At 38.2% G+C, this 23033-nt stretch overlaps 1 protein-coding gene across 3 annotated transcripts; it reads left to right on the plus strand.

Annotated features, from left to right (window-relative positions):
• The first annotated feature begins 5669 nt into the window (after positions 1-5669).
• CA2H3orf14 (chromosome A2 C3orf14 homolog) lies at positions 5670-21084 on the plus strand. Of its 3 annotated transcripts, none has more exons than XM_030307148.1 (6): positions 5670-5750; positions 6396-6506; positions 7129-7209; positions 8537-8660; positions 18042-18116; positions 20028-21084. In XM_030307148.1, exons 3-6 carry the CDS (start codon positions 7157-7159, stop codon positions 20148-20150), a joined length of 375 nt encoding a protein of 124 aa, XP_030163008.1. In that variant the 5' UTR covers positions 5670-5750; positions 6396-6506; positions 7129-7156; the 3' UTR covers positions 20151-21084. The 3 variants fall into 3 exon arrangements, with proteins under 3 accessions (XP_030163008.1, XP_030163007.1, XP_030163009.1); XM_030307147.1 differs by having other exon boundaries at positions 7126-7209; positions 20028-21083; XM_030307149.1 differs by lacking the exon at positions 5670-5750 and adding an exon at positions 5753-5815 and having other exon boundaries at positions 7126-7209; positions 20028-21083.
• Positions 21085-23033: the final 1949 nt, after the last annotated feature.

A 23033-nucleotide genomic window follows, 5' to 3' on the forward strand; every position in this document is an offset into this window, starting at 1 on the left:
TTTAGGAATATCAATCCAAGACATCGTTTTGAGAATATAATTAACTGGATGGTAGAACAGAACGTGTGTGTGTTTTTACTATTTTTGTGTTTCTGTATTTCAAACAAGTTGGTCTTTGTTAGCTGTGTTTAACTGCCATCTAGAGTTAAAATGAATCCATTTCTTTTCCCTTCTACTACTTTTCTTCAAAATCTTAGGCATATAAGCCAACATGTTTACTATTTCACATCAAACAAATACAACAAAATTGTAAAAGGACAACTTTATCCAATTTTTCAAAGTACCATTAACATTTCCACCAGCTGCAAATATTTTAAGTTGACTAAAACTTGAGGCTCCCATTTAATCTAATTAAAACATTATTTTTTGACTGTATAAACAAACTAGTAATCAACGTCGTACACATTTGAACTTGGGGAAATACATTAGAAACTTGCAGAAAATTAATTTGCCATCTATCTCTTTGGCTTTTTACTTGTATTTTTTTCAGAGCCCAAGAAAAGCATACCCGTATATAAAGATATTCAGGAACCATTTCGTGTTGTTAACCTCGCTGAAAAATATGATTCTAAAAATGAGCCAAATCCCAAGTGTATATTTAACTAGGGTTTTCAAAATTCTTACATTAAAAGTAACATTCATTTTCAAATATGAGGTTTGTAAGAACAAGCCATCAATAGAATCAAACTCAGCTTTCAATTTAATAAAGTCATTTCTAGGGGCGCCTGGGTGGCGCAGTCGGTTAAGCGTCCGACTTCAGCCAGGTCACGATCTCGCGGTCCGTGAGTTCGAGCCCCGCGTCAGGCTCTGGGCTGATGGCTCAGAGCCTGGAGCCTGTTTCCGATTCTGTGTCTCCCTCTCTCTCTGCCCCTCCCCCGTTCATGCTCTGTCTCTCTCTGTACCAAAAATAAATAAACGTTGAAAAAAAAAATTTTTTTTTAAAAAATAAAGTCATTTCTGAAAAGCAATACCCAAAAGAAAAAATAATCAGGTTTGAAAGTAAGACCCAATGCTCTAGCAAAAGAAGAAATGTATTCATACAAAAGTCTCAAAAAACTAGATAAGACATCATCTCATGCTTTTCTCATGTAAATGTAAATGAAGGATATGGGTGATTTTTTTTAAAAATTATCTGTCCCAAACGCATTAATCAACAACAGACTATCTCACAATATTTTAACATACCATCAGATCTTGAAACAAAGAAGTGGCAATGTAGAAAGACTGCAACTCTTATTCTTTCAAAGGAAATTTTAAGTTTTCAAGGAGAGATAGCAAACAATAATAATGAGAAACAGGCTAGTGCCAAGAGCCTCCAATTTTTTTAGTAAACAGATGCAGAGCATCACAAAAAGATGGAAACTGCAGAATGCAGTGCTCCAAGTCATCAAGTATGCATTAAGAAGGTTTTTAATTGCTTACTCAATAGTGGACTCATACAGTTGTTACTGAATTCTAAGAGCAAGGCCCGGGGTGGGGGTGGGGCAGGAAGAGACATCGAGAAAATAAACAGGCAGAACTATACAAAATTCCCACTTCAAGAAAAGCCTGAGTTAAAGAGTTAGAGAGACTAGTGAGTAAACTGAAAGCCGCTGGGAAATCAAGGAGCCAGGATTAAAGGGGGGGGGGGGGAAGGCTTTTAAATTATACACAGCTGGAAGGGTGTCAATTTAAGACAAAAGGATTGTGTGAGCTTTAAATTGCCGAAATTTGGGGAGGAGAAAATATACGTATTTTACTATGTATACAAAACACAAGTGATTTGCTAAGAATTATCATGTGTGCTTTCAATTTAAAAATTCTAATGCGTTCCAAGTGAATTTTAGAACCAGTGAGGTTTTTAATTTGCTCTCGCAGGAAGGAAAAAGCTTATGCAAATTCTCACTGGAAATCTCTAGGAATGAGCATAGTTTTATCAGCACAGTCTTATTCTCTCAGCCAAGAATGTCTACAATGCAGGCACCAGCTGTGATAATGACTTCTCTATTGCACAGTTTTATCTGATTAGACCTAGATTGATAGCTGATTCGTTGACAAAAGATCCTAAAGAAGTATCTGGTTGTAAATTCTCTTTGGTCAAAACCCATCCAGGACCAATTTAAAGCATTTCAGAGATATTCTGAGCATAGAGTATTTTTCCATAGTGAAATGGACCATCTACAACTCTGGAAAAAGATAAAAGTCCAATGATTATATTTCAGAGTGAAGAAAAGCAGAAAGACAAGCAATTGGACCCACTGCACCAAATTTCATCTGGGATTTCCTGAAACAAGGGAGAAAGAAAAAAACCACTAACTCCATTTCAGGCATGAGTGCTTCATTTTCTTATTATTTGTCTACCCAAAGTACACCCAAAGGATGTCTAAAAAAGATGGCCTCTGTGTAAACCATAACTGCAAACCTCTGTATAAACTGTATAAGTTACTGTTAGTAATTTCAAGTCTGAAACTGTCAAGGTTTCTGGGATTCTTTTAATTATTTCTTAGTCTCCAAAGCTTGTCCTTTCTTTTCCATCAAGTCTCCTACTTCTATTCTTTACTTATCAGTCTCACCTTTTCCAATCCTTCCTTCTCTTTGTTACTGTCAAACCTCTATTTTCTAAGTCTCTGACACCAGATATGAAAGCTTCAAAACTGGGGGAAATGAGGAGAAAACATTCTTCTCAATGCTTCCTTTCCACTGCTCCTCACCCCAGACATATTCTCATGCACACACTTCCATAAGGGCTCCTTCACTTACAAGAGTTCACACCCCATCTTGCCACCTGATACCGCCAATTACAAAAGCAGACCTCCAAATTCTACCCAGTTTGCAAAACTCAACTTAGCCTTCCAAAGTGTTATCTAGGGGTGCCTGGGTGGCTCAGTCGGTTGAGCGTCCAGCTTCAGCTCAGGTCAACATATCACGGTTCATGAGTTCGAGCCCCCCATCTGGCTTGCTGCTCTCAGCACAGAGCCCACTTCAGATCTTCTGTCTCCCTCTCTCTCTGACCCTCTCTTGCTCACGCTCTCTCAAAAATATATGGACTTTTTAAATGTTACCTAGACTATTCCTGCTCTTGGTGCTCTTTCTTCTCTAGCACCCTCACAATGTGCAGGATACGTTTTAGTGACACATTATTGATATACTGTACACAATTACTTACAATACTAACATCAAGCCGGGACTCATTTACTTACAATATGGTCATAAATCAGGTCTCTAAACCTCAGTTTTCTCAGCTATAAGAATGGGGATAGTAAGTCAAGCAACCCTGTCTTGCTCACAGGGCTGTTACGAGGATTAGATGAGGTAAATCACACACAGCGCCTAGTACAGAATGAACAGTCAATGAAAAGGGGTCATTATTATGTTGTCAGCCAAAATCCTCTAGCTTTCTGTATATACCTTAAGAGCCCTGTAGGCTTTTGAGGGCAGAAACTACATCTGAGAGATATTTAATAAATGCATCTTTGTAGAATTTATGGCTAAAGAGCACAAGGCTTTCTAAATGATGAGGCTAAGGAACAATTTTAGCACAGTGGTGGGCAGAACTATACCAGGGTTAGGAAATACTAACTTCACTGCACATTTACAGAATGCCCCATTATGAGCCAGGCATCACTTACAAGGTTCCCATAATCTGTGTGGTAGACCAAGAATATCTCACTCCAAGAAGTACCCAAACCTACCTAATAGAGAAGCTGTGTAGAGACAAACTGTGCAATTGCCACAGATACTTCTTCCCCAGCCAAGTGTCTCACAGAAAAGATCAACTGGGGGCTGTCATGAAGAGCGGAGCTATCACAGCAGATCTTTGAGTAGAGCAAGTGCTTTTACAGGATGCTACAAAATAATCCGTCTCTCTAGATAACTTTTAAGTGTCTGTGAGGTATTCCTGATTACTGTCCCCCTAAAAATTGCAAGACAATCCTAAGGTATTCCTTGATTCACTCCTAGGGAAGACGATGACCTAAAGAAGCGAGATTCTAAGTCAAAAGAGCTGGGTCTGTCCCAATTGTGTCACTATGCAAACCATGGATAAAGCAGGAGAGGCGAATAAAGTTTGTTTTAAACATACAAATATGGGGCGCCTGGGTGGCTCAGTCGGTTGAGCGGCCGACTTCGGCTCAGGTCATGATCTCGCGTTCCGTGAGTTCAAGCCCCGCGTTGGGCTTGATCTCGCGTTCCGTGAGTTCAAGCCCCGCGTTGGGCTCTGTGCTGACAGCTCAGAGCCCAGAGCCCGTTTCAGATTCTGTGTCTCCCTCTCTCTCTGCCCCTCCCCCATTCATGCTCTGTCTCTCTCTGTCTCAAAAATAAACATTAAAAAAAATTTTTTTTAATAAAAAAAAATAAACATACAAATGCTTTCATGTGCAGCCTCAGGTTCATGCAACCCATTGCCAATTTAAAAAAAAATTCTTACTTGTAAATTTACATAAAAGGTAAGAATGCCTTGTACCCATGCAAAAGCTCTATTTCATTCCTAGAACAAAGGGCCATTCAAAGGTCTATTTTTCATGTTTACTAAGGAAGGCTATGGGACAGCTAAATCGAAGGTCCTATCAACTGAAGACAAGAGCTCTCAAATTATGATGCAAAATCAATCCCGGATTATTTCAAGGCCATTTTAGTTGCTGAGGATACAGCAGCAAATAAGAATCAAAAATACCTGTTCTTAAGGTGAAGAACAGTGGTACAGTCTTGTGTTCTGGAGAGAAATACAGCAGGAGGAGGACAAAGAAGAAATGGAACTCCTCTTATATTGGAGGTCCAGGGGAATGGTTCTTTGAGGAGGCAGCATTAAAAGATAAGAAACTGAGTCTACGTGAGTTTCTAAGGAATGGGTTTTCCAAGCAAAGGAACCATAAAGCGCCATAGTCCCGAAGCATCAGCGGAGTTTCATGGAGATATTCTGGGAAGAAAAAAATACGAGACACCGGGACTACAGTCTGGCACTTCGCCCTTGACCAATTCAGTAACTTTAGGAAGAAAACAACTTTACCTCTCTTGAACCTCAGTTTCTACCTCTGAAACTAAGGAATGGTACGTCGTGTCTCACCAACTTATTTCAAAGGGAAAATAAAAAGGTTTAAGAATGCGCTTCACAGCACAAAAGGATTATTTCTAAGTGCGGGGTCCTGAGGGCCATGGGAAATTTCATTAAACCTCTGCGGGCTTCAAACTACAACCTAAATAAATGGCCAAGCTTGTCTACTCCTCTGTTAAATGAGGACAGTGGGACCTACCCAAGCCAGCATTGCGGGAAAGGGCCGAGATAATCCACATAACACCGCGACCCGCATGCAGACCCCTCAAAACGTCACCGATTAATGTTACTTTCCCTAGTGGGTGCGAACAGGGGCTCCGCTCCCCCGCTCAGCAACGGAACACCAGGGTGAAGCTCTTTGAATTAAAGTGCTTTTACTCACTGTAAAGACCATTCAATCCCTTTGGAGTACCTTGAAGAGGGCTTCCCCATTTCCATACTCCGTGACTTTCTAGCTTCCCTCTCTGAAGCCTTTTGAACGGATACAGGTCTCATTTTAAAAGGCCTTGAAATTGAGCTACCGCCAAACGCTTTCGCAAGGCTCGCAGCTACCGTTTTGGGAAAACTCCCGCGCCAGAGGTCCGCCTTTTATAGCAACGTGATTACGCCACCTCGTTGCGCGTGCGCAATCATGGCGGCGTGACCACGCCCAGGCCTGTGCTGGGACCCAGCGTCCGCACTGTAGCAGACGCCTTTACGGAAAAGGTCTAAGCGCGGCTAAGTGAGTGGAGTCCCACGGCGTTACAGGCCGCGGGTGGGGGCCCTGACTGTCCGAGAACGGCGCAGGTGTCCGCAGGGCCGGCGGGTGGGGGGAGAATGTTGTTAACGGGGAAGGGCTGGGGTGATGAGGAAAGGTCGTTGAGTCCTGAGCAGGAGTTGGAGTGGTCGGAGGATTGAGGACTCTCAGACCATGGGGATCTTCGGTTCGAAAGGCAGTATTTATCTTGGGGTTTGCCTGGAGTGCTGATGGCGGGCTTACGGAAGAGAAGTTACCATGGACTAACTTTCCGGGATTTCCTTGACGCTGCAATGGAAAGTGGGAGGAATGCGGCGAGGAGTGGCCTGCAGTGATCTTAGAGGAACGTATCTGTAACTAGATCCTTGCGGGCGGGCCTGGAGAGGTTGCTGTCCGCGGTGCTGAGCAAAACACAGCGGTTCCTTTAGAAGGAAACCCGATGAGGGCAGGGCAGTGTTTCCTTGGCTGGGCTCAGGGCCCTACACCTCCATGCATGTACACAGAAGGAAGAGCTCAGTCTGTCAGCGCTGGACACTCCGAGATTAGCGACAGTATTTAATTCATAAAATTTAGGAAAGCCAGTGCTTCGCCCAAGGAAAGAATTTCATTCCTGTTTTTTTTCTCCCTTAGGACAGTCACCTTTGGCTTTTGACCCAGCCAGATGATTTGCCTTCAGGCTCCCAGCCTTCAAAGTACTGCACTTGATCTTTTATCAGTATTGATCCAGGCTCTTCAGTCAAGGTGAGCTTGCTCATGTGCCATTAAAATGGGCTTTCCCAAACTCCCCAAACAGGACTCCTGAGCACGCAGGGTACAGTGAAGGGAACAATTGTGCTTTTCCACCGCAGTTACACATGAAAAATACTTTCTTATTTGGAAAAGAGATGGTAGAACTGGGCAGTCTTCCAATAAAAGAAAGACCATGAGTTTCCAGTTGGTTCTCATACTTGTTTGCCTTTCTATGTGTGTATGCACATGCATGAGAGATGGTGTTCCTGTGTTGAATTTTACAGAGTGGATTTTTTTTTTCTTTCTGTTGATTCAATAAAATGTTTACTAGTCTTAGTACCAGCTGCTTGTTTGTTTTCAATTCAGATTAAGGTTAAAGTGTGAGGAAATAAGAGGAAGAAATGTGAAATGTTTAGTTTACCTGATTCATGGTGTTTGGGGATGCACCTGGCATATGAAACGCTGCGCATCGTAAATAAAAATGGTTTTAAGTGCATTCTCTCATTTTATGCATTATATCTCAATTTTTATTTTTCAATTCTGAATCAATGGGTTGAGGTAATAAAACCATCAACTCTTGAAAAGCTGAGGATATGTAGTAGAAGTAACTGTACATGTTTTTATTATTTAGCAGAAAGCTGATAAGGCAGCTTTGACTAAGGATGACTTCGTTGCTTGCTCAAGAAATTCGCCTTTCTAAAAGACATGAAGAAATGTAAGGTTTTTTTTTTTTTTTTTAAAGGCTTATCTAAATGAATACATTGTGCTGGCTTTCTTAGTGAAATATTGTGTGAACAGACTTAAAAATCTGAAAATGTGTCATTTCAATTTTCTAACACTTGAGAGATTTGGTATTAGGGAACGTCACTGTCTCTTAAGAATAATAAAGATTAAAGGGGTTATTTATGTTCTTTTTACTTTGCTTTGCTATTACCTAGATAAATTTACCCTTCTCACCTTTCTAGGTTCCTCACTGGTATTTAATGGACTTCTCTAAACCTCTTACCCATAGCAGGCTTGGTTTAATGGTCTAATGTTGCTGTCTTCAAACGTGTAATACTTTTTTTTTTAAAGGAGCCCCATATTTTCATTTTGCATTAGGCCTTACAAATTATATAACCAGTCCAGTACTTATATTGATATCAACCATCTCCACCTCTTTCTGTGGGCTCTCATGTTTTCTTTAATTAATTTCTTTTCTTCAGTTCATTACCAGGCCCCCTTCCTTGGCTTTCTAAGGTATTTTCCTTATAAAAAATGTTCAAATTACTCAATTTTAATTCTACCCTCATGTATTTTTTATCATCTGACATTTTTTTAATTAATCATTTAAGAGGGCAAAAAAACTTGTAAAATGATGACTTGACCAATGAGATGCTTTTAAAATATATAAAACAAAGCAGTTTGATAATTTACTTACAACTTTTTACATCTTTCTTCAATTACTGTTTCACCTTGCTGTGAGTATGCATACATACACACAGCCTCTCACTCATATATGGAACCATCATCTTTCTCTTGGAAAAAGAGGAAAAAAATATTTTTATTGCTTCTTCAAACATATGGAAGTTTAGCGCAATTCTAAATGTGTAACATGAGATTCAGGGGTATTGAAGTGTTAAGCAGAAGGTTTCGTATAGCAAGTTATATCAATGTATGTGTGTGGGGAGGTATATATAAGTATGTGTACAAAGGGATATGTATTACAGTTTGCATTTTCACCAAAAAATTAAAACATGTTTTAACACTCTAAAATAATTGCAAAGACCATAGAGGCAAAAAAAAAAAAAAAAAAAAAACAAAAAAAAAAAAAAACCAGAAGCATGTACTTACAGTAGATATGTTAATGAAAATAATTTTACCCATATTTAAGACTTTCTGAACTATCTTAATTTTCTACTGTCTTAATAATTGACATAGTAGTTGGCTTTCAAAATACGTTGAACTTGAATTGAGGTGTAATTAAGAAATGTACTTCCATATTGAACAAGCTAAAATGTTCCCTTAAAAAAAAAACTTTATATAATCTTCCTTTTTTCTAGAGTATCACAACGATTAATGTTACTTCAACAAATGGAGAATAAATTTCTAGATGAAAACAAGGAAAAGGCATCTCAGATACAAGCAGCTCAAACTGCTCTTAAAAGGAACCTTAGTCTTTTAAAGGTAAGTTTCATTGATTTTAGATATCTTCTCTCACCTATGCAAAAAAGGTTTTAAGTGAATTTCATAATTTTGATGTATATAATTTGTTTTGAATAAAATTAACGAAGTACCATCTAGTTTTTAAACCCATGTTAGATAAGTTGCATATGGATTCTCATTTTTTTAATGAAAAAAAAAAAATGGAAGTTTGCTTAAGCTAAGTGTTTTTAATCAACCAGAAAAATCAGTGCCCACGAAACGAATTTAAAGGTCACCTTTGTGCAAGACGTAATAAATATAAGATACAGCTCTCTATCTTCTTTTATTTATCGGGAGATTCTAAAACCCCATGAAGTACCTATAATGTTTTTAGATCCAACTCAAAACTATCCTCATAAAAACGAGAACAATTTGATTTTGCCCTATTGGGGCCACAGTCAACACACAGAATTCATATCTAACAGATAACAGATTTCCCAGATCTCTCTTGATAGTGATGGAGGAGGTGGTCAAAGTATGTGATTGCGCAGGGCCTCACCATTTGGCCAATGTGCCCATTTGGAGTAAAATCATATGTGTAACATTTTTGGCTGCTTGCTACACTTTGCTTCCAGAATTGTATGGCTTCATCCATAATTAAAACCCTAAAGTTTGCTTCCATTCAAGCTTCCAAGAGATCCTATGACTAAAACATTTGGTAGTAAGGCTATATTATTTAAGTTATAAAGCAGTGTTTTCAGTTTTTTATTGTTAAATATTTTCATCGATAGGCATGATATAGTTATCTTCTGTAGTCACTAGAGGATAAAGGAAGAGGGAAATTCAGTTATCTTCTCAGCTTCTGGCAGTTTGATCCACAGTAATTTAAGTCACAGCCATAGTGCTACCAAAGCATTCTATGTTGCCATATGTCTTACTTGCCCAATGGTGTTTGCAATATTTATTTTTAAATGGAAATATATAGGATAATCTGGAATTTGCTGTGAAAATTCAGAAAAACTAAATTAGAAGGCTTGAAGGCTTGACTGCTACCTACCTGCAACAAGTACAGGTGTTATTCGGATTTTTCAAGTTTGTCTTCCTTTTAGTGAGCAAGTATTTGGTGAATGCCCGGAGTCCTTGCTACTAAGCTAGTTCTCAGCAGAAGGTGGAGTCAACAAAAGAATTCAGAGTTCTTTACATCCAGTAGCTCATAGGCTTAACTGATAACCTAAGGTTGAGGTTGTCACACACAAAATAGGAGACCTTAGGAGATCAAACATTCAGTTACGTGGAATCCTCAGCACTGCGGGACTAAGTATAAAAACTCATCAAAAGCTAAAATGTTCTAACAAGTCTGACAGTTGAAGCTAAGCTGGAACGGTGTTTGAATAGGCACAAGGTAAGGTATTCCACTGCATTCTTACAGAAGAACCAAGCCCAGAAGAATGAATAGCCCGATTAATGTTCACAGGACCCTGAGCTAACTACCTCGTAAAGCCACAGGAAGCAAGGTTGGATAGATTTTGTGAGACCCAACTGAAGAATCTGAGACTTGATATATAGGGATAATACAGTACTAGACATGTTTGAGCAAAAGAAAACTAGAGACTTACATAAGAAACATATGGGTATTTAAGAAAAGATTCATCTCCTATTCCGATGTAATGTGATTTGAAGAATGGAGAGCTTAGATTAAAGAAGAATAGCTAAGAAATCATTGTCCTATCCAGAAGGAAGATAATGAACCTAGTTTCATAGTCTTTTGGTATGGTTTTTCTCCCCCCGATAATAAAATATATTCTCACTGTAATAAACTTGAAAGCGTAAAGAAGATGAGCTAGCATAGTTGTTGTTATTGTTTTTTTAATCTTTATTTTGAAAGAGAGAGCATGAGCAGGGGAGGGCAGACAAAGGGGGGGGGGGGAGAGAGAGAGAGAGAGAGAGAGAGAATGAATCCCAAGCAGTCTCTGCACTGTCAGCACAGAGCCCAATGAGGGGCTCGATCCCATGAACTATGAGATCATGACCTGAGCCAAAGTCAAGAGTCAAATGCTTAACTGACTGAGCCACTCAGAGCCCCTGAAATAGCTTTTTTTCCATATCACCCCACCCAGCTAGAAATTAGTATTTTTTTGTATTTTTCCTGTCAGTCTTTTCATAAACAGATACAGTGTGTTTGCTGTTAGACATGCAGTCTCTTCACTTTTTTTTAAAACATACTTTAAATATTTGTATATGCAATTTTTTTATCCTGCTTTCCCTCTTATTATTTTGTTTGAAACTCTGTAAAGAGATTATTGTGCAAGTGACATAAATAAGACTTGATTACAGAATATTCAGTTGGGAGCAACTTTTAAAAGCATATAGATTCACTTCTCATTGAAGGTTATACTTTTTTTTTTTAGCATAAAAACTTTTCTTCAAGATTAAAGTAAAAATGGACCTGCTTTGGCCTAAAGCCCCACCCATTTTGCCCTTCCTTGTCAGCTCTATTGTCACTCTAAGGAATGGTGAAAACCACTGACCACTGCTATTGCCTTAATTTAGAGCTGAGGAAACCATAAAGTAACTAACTACTCCTAATACCCCTGGTCAAGAACAGTTTCAGTTACATCACATTATGTACTTAAGACCAGAATACACTTTAAAAATGGTTCCACTAAAACTTGGAAGCATTCTTGTATAGACACTAATAACAATATAAGGATGAGCTCTATCAGCATCCATTATTTGACCTAAGTGTTTCTTATATTGGTCAGAGCATCCAAATAACAGGGAGTAAGCCTTGATTTTTGGAAAGGAAGATATAACACTAGTATTTTTAAACGATATGGCTGTATATGTAGACAAGCCAAAGTTGTTTTCAAACTAGTATTAGTTGAGTAAAATTAATGGATAGAAAGTAAACATAAAAATATCAGTAACAATCCTATAGATATACTTGGAAAATAGGAGATCACATTCACATTAGCAATGAAATTATAAAATACTTGGGAATGCTCTTAACAAGGGACATAAATGACTGTTACAATTACTACATTTCAATGGGAGATTCAAGAGAAAATTTAAATGGAGACATATGCCTTAATCCTGATGGGAAAACTATTATTTTTTAACTATTATTTTTATAACACCAGTTGTCACAAAGTTATGTTTTTTAAGGTTTATTATTGAGAGAGGGAGAGAGAGGGAGCATCAGTGGGGGAGGGGCAGAGACAGTGAGGGGACAGAAGATCTGAAGCGGGCTCCTCACTGACAGCAGTGAGCCCGATGTAGGGCTCGAATTCATAAACTGTGAAATCACAACCTGAGCTAAAGTCAGAGGCTTAACCGACTGAGCAACCCAGGCACCCCACAATGTTATTTTTACATTCAATAGAACCCCACAAAAATTTCACATCAAACCCAACAAAATTTCTCTAAATGCATTTGGAAAAATAAATTAGCAAGAGTATCAAAGAATGTCTTTAAAATGGGATGATAATGAAAAGACTAATCCCAAACTGTTCAAGCATATTAGTAAAAGAATGAACATGAGTTTACGTAGAGAAGAAAACTCACACTGAGGGTTTAGTCAGTAAGTATCATAAATGATAATGGATTGTTAGCTTATTAGTTTCCAGAAATGAAATAAAATGAAATTTATCTGCCTTTTAAGAACAAAATCGATTTGGAAGAGAGAATTCTGTTTCCATAAATACTTCCAGGATGTAAAAGGTTATCTCTTTCCACCTCCTTCCTTACCCCCACCACCAGTGACAAAATTGTTTAACCCAAAAAGTCAGTTTTGTGGTAGCAAACATCATCTTGTGAAGAAAATGAACAAACATTCCAGGGTGAGAAGGAACAGGAGTGTGCTACAGCAGACTAGATATATGGCAGATGCTTCCTGTAAGGTGCATCCCAGAAGCCTTCTTGGGGTGGCTGCCGGTTAGAGCCTTGAACCAGCTGCCCCCCCAGGATGGCCAATAACTTACAGGACCCCATCTCTCCTCTTCCCTACTCACATTTCTCACTTTCTCCAAATCCAGTGAAGAGCGAATTTAACAAATGCTTAAGTGCTGCTTGTACCAGTGACCCTGTATCTCATGCCTAAGTATCTTCTTTTTGCAATCCCAGAAATTGCACCTTGAGCACATTAAACGATTAGACCCAGCCCAGCCAGAGCTGGCATCACTGCATAGATTTATAGGGACATATCCATTGCTGGGTTGAGAGGGAGGGACAGGTCTAGTGAGGGGAAAAGAAAGAAATCGCAGTACATGACTTTTTGTGCTCACAGTTTACCTTTCCTGATCATGAGTCAACTCATTTATAGAGGCTGCTGAATACTGCCATAGAGTAACGTTTACACCACCATCCATACTGGAAACTTGTTTTTTAATTGTTATGAAAAGTTGCGAACCTATGTAGAAGAGGAAATCGAAGAATGAACTTCCATGTGCTTATCACCCAGATTCAGTAATTATCAAAACACAGCCAATCTTGTTTCATCTACACTCCTCACCTTCACCCCCCAGCCCGCCCCTCAAATTATTTTGAAGCTAATCTTCAGGCATGCCATTGTGTCATCTATAAACACTTTGGTGTACATCTATTTCAGTGTTTATCAAAGATAAGGGCTATTTCAAAGTATAATCGCAATACCACGATCATCTTAAGAAATTGACAATTCCTCACATATTCAGTTGAGATGCCCGTCTCCCATATTAACTTTTTAAATATTTTTAAGTTTACATATTTATTTTGAGAAAGAAAGAGAGAGCACGAACAAGGAAGGAGGGAGAGGGAGAGAGAATCCCAAGCAAGCTCCTTGCTGTCAGTGCAGAGCCTGATGAAGAGCTCGAAACTCAGACCCTGAGATAACCTGAGCAGAAACCAGAAGTCAGACCCTTGACAGACTGAGCCACCCAGATGTCCCTCCCTTATTAGCTTATCAACATGGTTTTACATTTGTTTGAATCAGGATCCAAATAAAATCCAGTATGTAATTGACAGATAGGTTTCTCTAATCTCTAGAAGTTCCCTATGCCCCACCCCTTTCTTTTCTGACCCCCTTTGAATTTCTTTGTTGAAGGAATTGGCTCATTTCTCCTATAGAGCTTCTCACAATCTGGATATTACTAATTACATTGCTGAAGTATCATTTAGTATGTTCCTCTATTCCCCATAATTGACATAGATTGATAGGATGAAGTTGTGCTGTGCAACAGAAATATAACGCAAGTATTATAAAATTTCCTAGTAACCATTTTTAATAAGGTTAAAAGAAACATTAAATGAAACATTAAAATTTTCATATTTCAAATATATTGCTCCTGAAAGTTAGTACATACCTTGTTCTTTTTTCTTACTGAGCCTTCAAAATTCAGTGTGTATTTTACATTTCCAGCGCTTCTTGACTCAGACTTGTCACATTTCAAATTCTCAGCAACCACATGTTAATGCTCTGCATTTCTAGAGACCTGATCACATTCAGGTTCAGTGTTTTGGGGGAAGAACACTTTTGTAATGACTGGTTGTCTCTCCTTCTGGAATGTTAGCAGTCACTGGTGATCGTGGCCTACATATGCTTATCAGGGCTTGCAAAAAGTGATATTTGCATTCTTCTATTCCTTCTTATTCGATTACTGATCATTTACAAGAAGATGAACCTGCCCTCAGCAGATAGTTGGTTATACTGAAGTACATTTCCTATAGGAACAAGCATGATGAGTGCTTGATTCTTTTCTCTGTACTTAGTTTTCAAAAATAACAGGTTGATTCTCTAGTATCCTCCAAAAGTGACAAATTGGTGTTTTTAAATATGGCTGCAGTGTTCAATCTGTATTCCCACTGATGCTCCAACTGTCCCATTTTTACCAAGTGGAAACCTCCAAGGTAGCTCGTGAATGCCTCTGACCTGATCTTAACAGTCCTTGGTAGTTTACTTTCTTTCTGGTACGATGATATCTATCAGGTTAATCATACGCATTTGGAATTGGACTTTGCTCCAAGGAGCCCTGGATCCTTTTGATAGGAATGTATATTTAGAGCCCTTGATCGGGTGTTTCTTACAACTTTTTTTAAAGATAAAATTGAAAAAAAAAAAAAAAGATAAAAGTCAGCAAGAGCTCGTATCAATAATTCCATCTCGATCACATGATTCCAAGACTTTTAACTTAAAATCATCAACCTTTAACTCTTTTTTCCCCCCTCAAACCAAAAATCTCAGTTCGCAAGTAATTTCCCAGTACCAACCTCATAATCATTTACTGTATCCCGTGATATAGACAGCACTACCAGCAACAGTATGATTACAGTCTATGGCTCTCAGTCAGAAACTTTTTACAATTCTTTTTGTCCTTGGGGTACATCTCACTATGGATGTTCAGTCAAAATACCGTGTTCTAAGACCACCTGATGTACTTTTTCTTGATGTGGCTATGCCACCAAATAGACAACAGGTTTGTTTCCTTTTGTTTTCAACTTTTAGGGATTGCTTTTTCATTTGTTCTGTAACTATATCAATTTTTCAATGATATGTATCAAGTGACAGGTCTGTAAAAAACAAGATAAAAAGGTCTAGTCAGGTAAGTCTACCCTCTTTTCACCTGCTTTTTTTCTTCCTCCCCCCAACCCCCATGGGTACTTTTTTTTTTTAAGCTTTTCATTTATACTCAGGAAACTTTTGACACCTTAATCATTTATTTATGTAGTGAATATTTAAGTGTTTAGTACATGCCCCACACTTTATAAGATTCTCGGATGCTTAAAGGTAGTAGCAAACATAGTCCTTATCATCTCGCAGTGTATAGTCAAAGAGAAGGTTCTTCATTGAAAATAATATGATATAACTTGCTACAGAAGGTAGAGATTTTTCAGTCAGGCTGAGGAATTCATATTTTGTCCTCTGTGTAGTGGATATGTTTTTTTTTTTTAAGTAGGTAAAGACATATTTAAAGTAGTAATTTTAGCAAAACTAATCAATTTCATATGAGGTTGAAATGAGACATAGTCTAAGCCTGGGTCCAAGTCATATTTGTTGAACAAGTAAGTAATAATAAGGCCATAGCACAGGATGGCATGGACAAACTAGAGGAGACATCCTGAAGGATCAGTCTACGGACCTTTGCATTTTTAAATGTCAGGGAATAAGAAGAGTTGAAGATAGAAGATGCAGCATCGGTGTCCGGGGGAGGAGAACTCCCACTATTGTATATTCAGTACAGTCAGGAGGACTGTTTTATTAGGTTGAAGAATAAGGGCTAGGAAGATAAGTTATCTGTCCCTCTACATTAAGAGCTGAAGCTAGATAAGAGGCAGTCTTGGAGAGAGCAAAAGTAAAAAGATGAGGACAGATGTCACAAATCTTAAGAAAGCCCACACTTCAGATTAAGAAGAGAAAAAAGGAGCCAGCTAAGGAGAAAGAGAAGTAGGAGGCAGAGAGGTAAGCAAAACAGCTAAGAAAGTAAAATCTCACTTGAGAAAGAAGTTCTCTGGAAGGGTGATAATCCCTTGTCGAAATGCTTCGGAGCTGACAGTCAAGTTACTCACAACAGGCCTGTCTTACCAGGCCACAGATCCCTGCTCATGTCTACTCTTTCATTGCAAATCTGCTCTTCTAGGAGAGAGATTCAATATCCTTACTTTCTGGTCTTTAAGGCAAAGGTTTATAATCTTGTGTATAGGTGCAAGTGGCACCTAGATCTACCACTAACAGTAAATTTATAACTATTCTAATAATGGTGTAAATGGAGTTAGGATTCTTTTGTTTGATTTATAACAGTTCCAGGACCTTGTACAATCTCAGTGCAATCACAGAAGAGTTAATCTTCACTATTCAGTGTAGCATCGGCATCAAAAGCTCTTTAGCATGTGTCTCAGCTACAAACTTCTGGTGGGGAATAGACAGGGCTATTAGATGGGCTTTTGATCCCTAAATTGCTGGTTTTCCCCTTCAAATCACCTTCTTCTAGACAGCAGGTGCATTAATGGTTGTGCAACTTTGGGGAGTCCCTTTAGGGAATTTCCTGTTTTTCCCTTTTACATTTCACACCCATTCCTTGCTCCCGCCGCTACCATCTGCTCGCTCTTTTCTCCTGTTCAGCATTGGATTCTTCACACCCCACTCCCACGCCCTTTTCCATCGCTCTCCGTCTGTCCAACAGCCCTGTACTTGGATTGCTCCAATGCTTGTACATGGATCAGAGAACTTTCTCTTTTCGATCAACTCACTAAGCTCAAAGGAGAGACAAAATTTACACAGCCTTGAGCCAAGGCCTCTGTGAACTTGACAAACATAAGCAAGCACAAGACAACATAGGTGCCAATGTGGGGAGCATGAAACAGAGCTCAGCATTTCACTAACGACTTGGAATGTTCTACATTTCTGGGCATACACTTCATCCACATATCAAGGTAACATCTTTACCAGAGTATGAATTAAGTGTAATTAATTACCCTTGTGTTTCTACAACCACAAGAGCAAATGCACACATCCACGAATTAAACTACAAATTAAAGCCCAGTGCTTAAAAGCCATCAGATGAATGATGCACAACGTAGCAGTAAAGCTGGCCATCGAGACTGCCCTAGAAATCTAGTACTAAAAATCTAGAGTGTAGTGAAAAGGCTTTTGCTGCAAAGTACGGAGGTGCCTCATGGTCTTTCTTTTCAATATGTGGAGAATTTGCATGAATATAAAATAAAAAGAACACCGAACAAATGAAATGTGTGACATTAATATACCACTTCCATGATCTGGCCCAGAACATTTCACTTTTAAGGTTAGTGCAGTGTCAAAATATCTGTTTTTAGGGGCGCCTGGGTGACTCAGTCGGTTGAGCGTCCGACTTCGGCTCAGGTCACGATCTCGCCGTCCGTGAGTTTGAGCCCCGCTTCGGGCTCTGGGCTGATGGCTCAGAGCCTGGAGCCTGCTTCGGATTGTGTCTCCCTCTCTCTCTGCCCCTCCCCCATTCATGCTCTGTCTCTGTCTCAAAAATAAATAAATGTTAAAAGAAAATTTTTTAAAAAAACACAAAATATCTGTTTTTAGTGTCGGAATATTTGACCGTTTTATCCACCTGGCAGTTTTGAATGGTATTAGGGCTAAGGTAGTATCCTGAGCAGTTTTATAAGAAAGTCCATTTTTCAAGAATTATTGCCATTTACTATTTTAAATGAAATGGAAGACCTTGAAAGTGCTCTCGACACTACCCCCACTTTTTATTTTAAGATAAGAAATGCTCTGTTCTCGATCTGAAACTGGTTGCCTAGCCAGTGATCAGTCTCCTCCTACCTCAATGACCTTCCTTCAGTTCAGACTGTATATCCAGAGAAGAGTTGAGAGATTTGGGATATAGATGTTGCTATTACAGGTGCCATTTGTATGTGTTATGTAAATACATTTTGTTTCTATAACATTGATACCTATCACAGGATATAGAAGCAGCAGAAAAGTCTCTACAGACCCGGAGTCACCCAATTCCATCACCAGAGGTGGTTTCTCTTGAGGTGAGAATCTTAAAGATCAAAAGTATAAGAAGAGACCCCATGCTGTTATGAGTACGTTGTAAATTAACTGTGGTTCTATGTATGTATTTCCCAGACTTATTCAGTAAAATAAACAAGATATGTCTGATTGATCCTTACATGTCCACAGTGCTGTGCTTTGTATGTAGGTGACTGATAAGTATCTTGATGTTAAGAAAAAAAATTATCACATGAAAATTTTCTTAAAATCCTATATCTTTTCATCTAGAAACAACTACCCTGTTAAACCATGAGAGACACTATGCACTAAATCTTAAGATGACAGCATGCCTAACCAAAGTGCTTTTCCTGTTGGCTAATGTTAGTAGTTTAGTCCCTTCACCAATTTTCAACCAATGCTATTTCAATGCATATTATCATGCAGTATAGTGTGGCTTTTGTCTGTTTTATTTTGCTCAGTTCAAGAACAGATTGGGAAGATTGTTGGCAAAAATAAATCCTACTTGGTATATGAATATATCTGTGATGAAAGGAAATTTACTCCATATAGAATAGTTTAATTTTATATTCCTAATGACCTTTTTCAAATACAGTTTGCTTGCTGCCTAACCAGAGATGTGAATAGACTCAAAATTAAAGGATGAGAATTTGCCCTTCAATTTTCTGTGTCATCTAGAGTAATAAGAAGAGGCAGTGATCAAGGATAGAAAGAACTCTGGTACAAAGTTGTGCCTTGGGCATGTCTTTTTCTTTGTTGAATTCTCCAATACCTTGCTCTGGCCTATATGGGGCCCACACAATAGGGGTTAATCCAGCCATGAATGGTGGAGAAACTCCCAACCACAGGCGATGGTTGGTATTTTTCTGAGCTAGTCTTGCACAGCAGGATGACCTCTATTTTAAGTGTTTCAGGCTACTTCTCAGACCACATGCATAGATAGATAGATATGTAGAACCGCTCACCATTTTCAACTTTCAGAACTCCTGTACCTTGTTAATGTGCAGAGTGGATCATTATGTGTTGTTAATGCTATGGAATTCTTTGGTTGAATTTCCCAAAATGAGATTCATAGTGATAATCTCCTATAAAATGCCCTGCAAGGATAGAGATTTTTGGTAGTTTACTTTTATTTGGCTTTGTTAGAGCAGTCATGCAAAAAACCATCAAAGCTTCTAGAAACTATATGGTGATCTTTGCATGAGCCTCTGTAGCTTACAGACTTGCTATAGGCAGGTCATTAATACAGTATCTCAATTTCTAAGCCATTTAAATGAAAAGTGGTTACATTATATTATTTTTTCTCAATATAAAAAAAATTGGGAAGAAATTACAATTTACCATAACGAGTGCTCTTCTAAAAGGTATAATGGATGCATATTTTAAATGTTTCTCCCCTTACAATTAAGGAGTCCATTCACCTGAATCCTGTACTGGTTACATTTCAGTTCCTGAGCTCATCGCAGGTCCAATCTTTTTAGGCCAACTATAAATCAGTTGTTCATGTTTAATCATTTCATTGTAATAACTTCAGTACACGTAATCATTTGGTAGGAGATTTGGAACAGTAACCGAAAACATTTAATGACTGTAGCCATAAATGATTCCACTGGTAATAATCACAAGGTTGGCCACAAGAGGGCGTGTAAAATCACAATAAAATCCTAAAACCTGTAATTCTGCCAGGCTCTGGTTTTACTGAGAAATTTGAAAATTAACACTAGTAAGTAGCCAGATTTCTTTCTAAAATTAACATAAAATATTCTGTAGAGGAAGTGCATTCTACGTCTATGTGTGCATGTGTGTGTGTGTACACGCATACACACACTTCAGTGAATAAACATTTAGACTATTATGAAGAGCCAAGTTCAATTGCTTGATATGCTTTTTTACTTTTGGATGTTGTTTTTTTTTTTTTTTTTTTTTTTTTCCAGACTCTTTACTGGGCATCAGTAGAAGAATATATTCCCAAGTGGGAACAGTTTCTTTTAGGAAGAGCACCATATCCGATCGGTGTTGAAAATGAAAATGAAGCAGAAAAATACCACTCAAAATGAGGCGCAGTGATAACTCCTTCACATGCTCTTTCAAAAGAACCTGTTTAGTACAGCTGAATATTAAAGAATATGCAGATCGTTTCAGGAACTTTAGGAATCGGGTATGTTCCCAGTGTCCCATTACCTTCTCAATGACGGTCAGGATCTGACAATCTGCTGACGAGTCTCAGGTTGTCACTTTGAAACCTACTAGTAGTTCCAGGTCAAGAATTTGCCTTCTGCCAAATCCATGGAAGTGTTAGTGTTAAAAGCTCATACTGAAAGGTGGACTGTTTATTAAACAAGTTGCTAAATAAATGTGTGTGTCTCATTTTAAGAAAAAAAAAAATCATTTACAGCCATTCTCATCTAAACAGTAAATACTGGTTGTTCTGATGTTACATTTTCTAGAATCATTTTGGTTATTTTATTACAGGGATCATGTTCAGCACAGGATCAAAGTGGGTGTTGGTCCATTATTACAGTTTCTTCTAACAAGTAGAAAAAATAGAGACACTTAAGCTGCTTCAATATAATATTTATTAGAGAATGGATTTATAGGATTTTGTCCTTCATAGATAATCAAACCTCTGAAAGTTCCGGGGGAAAGAACTAAACCATCAAGCATTTGATAAGTAGCCAGTTTCAGGAAGGCTCAGACTTGGTTCTGAAAAAGGTCCCCTTAGAGCTGAGAATGGTTATTGGATTTTGACTTGGTTATTTAAGGACTGCCAACCCTGTGAATGTCGATAACTCATCTTCTCATCTTTAAACTTGCCCTTCCCTCTCCCTTCTATTTTCATTATTTCTGAAACTGTCAGAAAGCTTTGAGGTTCCTCAGTCTTCCACTGCTTGAACACTCAAGAAAATTTGTTTTTCTAATTATAGAGGCAGCTCCTGCTAGCAAGGGGAGTCTATACGTTCATTGCCATTCAAGCATTTAAATTTCAAACTGGTTTGTGTTTTTAAAAGAAAATAGGATAAGCTAAAAAAAAAAAAAACAACAACACTATATTGAAACGTCCATTGTGCTGATAAGTTCCTTTAAACTACCATCTTGGAAATATCCTGTTGAGTGGGTGGTTGGTGTGGGTAACAATAACGTTGTTTTCATAATATGCGCTGGCAGATTAACATACTTCTCTACAGTGTTAACAGTTGTAATTAAGGAATAAACAGCACAGAGTGTCAGTCCGATGACAATTTCATCTATAGTGTCACAATACAAAATGTCACAAAATATTAGAACTGTTATATAACTATAAAAAGTATCCGCTTAAAAGCTGAAAGCCTTTTTAAAAAAGGAAGACAGAGAAAGGAAGAAAAAAGAAAACTGGCATAGAGACCAGAACAATTTATACCTTCTCAAGAATGTTCTGACATGAAAATAAATTGATAATTTTTTTTTTTCCTGTTACATCACAGTTTGGTTTCTAGCCATCCAGTTGATTTAGCAGGAGAATGCACGGCTTTTTAGCAGCTTTGAATTGGTAAACAGATTTAGATGTAGTAGAAAGGAACATGAGGAAGTTTTTTTTTTTTTTTTAACATCCAATCTTTCCCAGCATATGCACATAAGAAGGTGAATGAAGCGATGTGAAACTTATATCTCTTTAGTCAAGTGAAAAAAAAGGCTAAACATTTGTTGAGATAGTAAAATATTGTGTCAAGCAAGTAGGCACATTCCAAAATTAAACAGTGGTTGATACGTTAACATCCTCAAATATTTGAGTGCACACTTCCTTTGAGTTCTGTAAATTAAATCACCAGTAGGTTCGATTAAAATACAAAATGAATAGCAGTTTAACCATGTCAGAAAAGGTTGTTTTTTTCCTCCCCTAAGTTGACTGACTTGCTAAATAGTTTCTAAAAAGAGCATATATTTAATATACCCTGGGTTACCACTTAGGGAAGTGGGATGGATGTCATTTCTAGGCTTTAGCTGTATCATTTGCCCTGTTACTAGAGAATACCTCAAAAACTCCCAGAGATGACTTTATTCCTGGCCCCCACAGAACTCCCTCCCCTTCTCTCCTTGTAGACTGTAACAGATTGCACCACATGGTGTATGTTTAAAAAAAATATATCCATAGGGACCTAGATACCCCATTAAAGGGCTTTATATTCCTCATGGCAAATTAGCTTCACATAGGAATTTCCAAGTACCGTTTTCTGTAAGGAGGGAAGAAATACGTATCTAACGTGTATTTTGTATTTGCTATCACTAGGAATCAGACAAGGAAACAGGTCATCTACTCATACTCCCCCCGCCCCCTACCACTGCTATGATTGAGCGTCCTTACCGTTCACTCCATCATACCTACTATTCATGAAAAACATGAATTCGGTATTTGGGGGTTTGGATTTTGGTTTTTGTCTGTTTACAATAATGGGATTTTCAAAATAAAGGTCATTTCAAGATTTTCTTCGCACAGCCTTGCTTGGATTGTTGCAAACACAGAGGTGCATAAATACTCAAACTCATTTTATGCTGGAAGACTTTTAGTAGATGAATTTATTAAACTATAAAATACTAAGGTCCGAAAGAGCTGCAGTTTTTCTCCATGCTTGGTAAAATAAACTTGACTAAGGAAAAGCCCAACACTCTAGAAACCAGACATCTGGTCTTTCCCAGGAGGGGGGGCGGGGGGCAGCAGGAGCAGTGCCAATGAAAGGGAGGTCAAATGGACAGTTTTTCCTATGCGTTACGTCCAAGGTGCTTTCACATGTCGGCTGAAAACTTGAAGGACTATAATAATCTAACTTTTTTCACAATTTGGTCTTGTCTGTTCCAATCCCTTTTCCATCAACAACAAAAAAAAATACAATGGATATGTGGACATACTTATTTTTGAACCAGAATTAAAGTGAGTTGGTCATTTTCTCACTTCTACAATAACTGGA

This window comes from Lynx canadensis, chromosome A2 (assembly GCF_007474595.2).
Source record: "Lynx canadensis isolate LIC74 chromosome A2, mLynCan4.pri.v2, whole genome shotgun sequence".
Lineage (NCBI taxonomy): Eukaryota > Metazoa > Chordata > Mammalia > Carnivora > Felidae > Lynx > Lynx canadensis.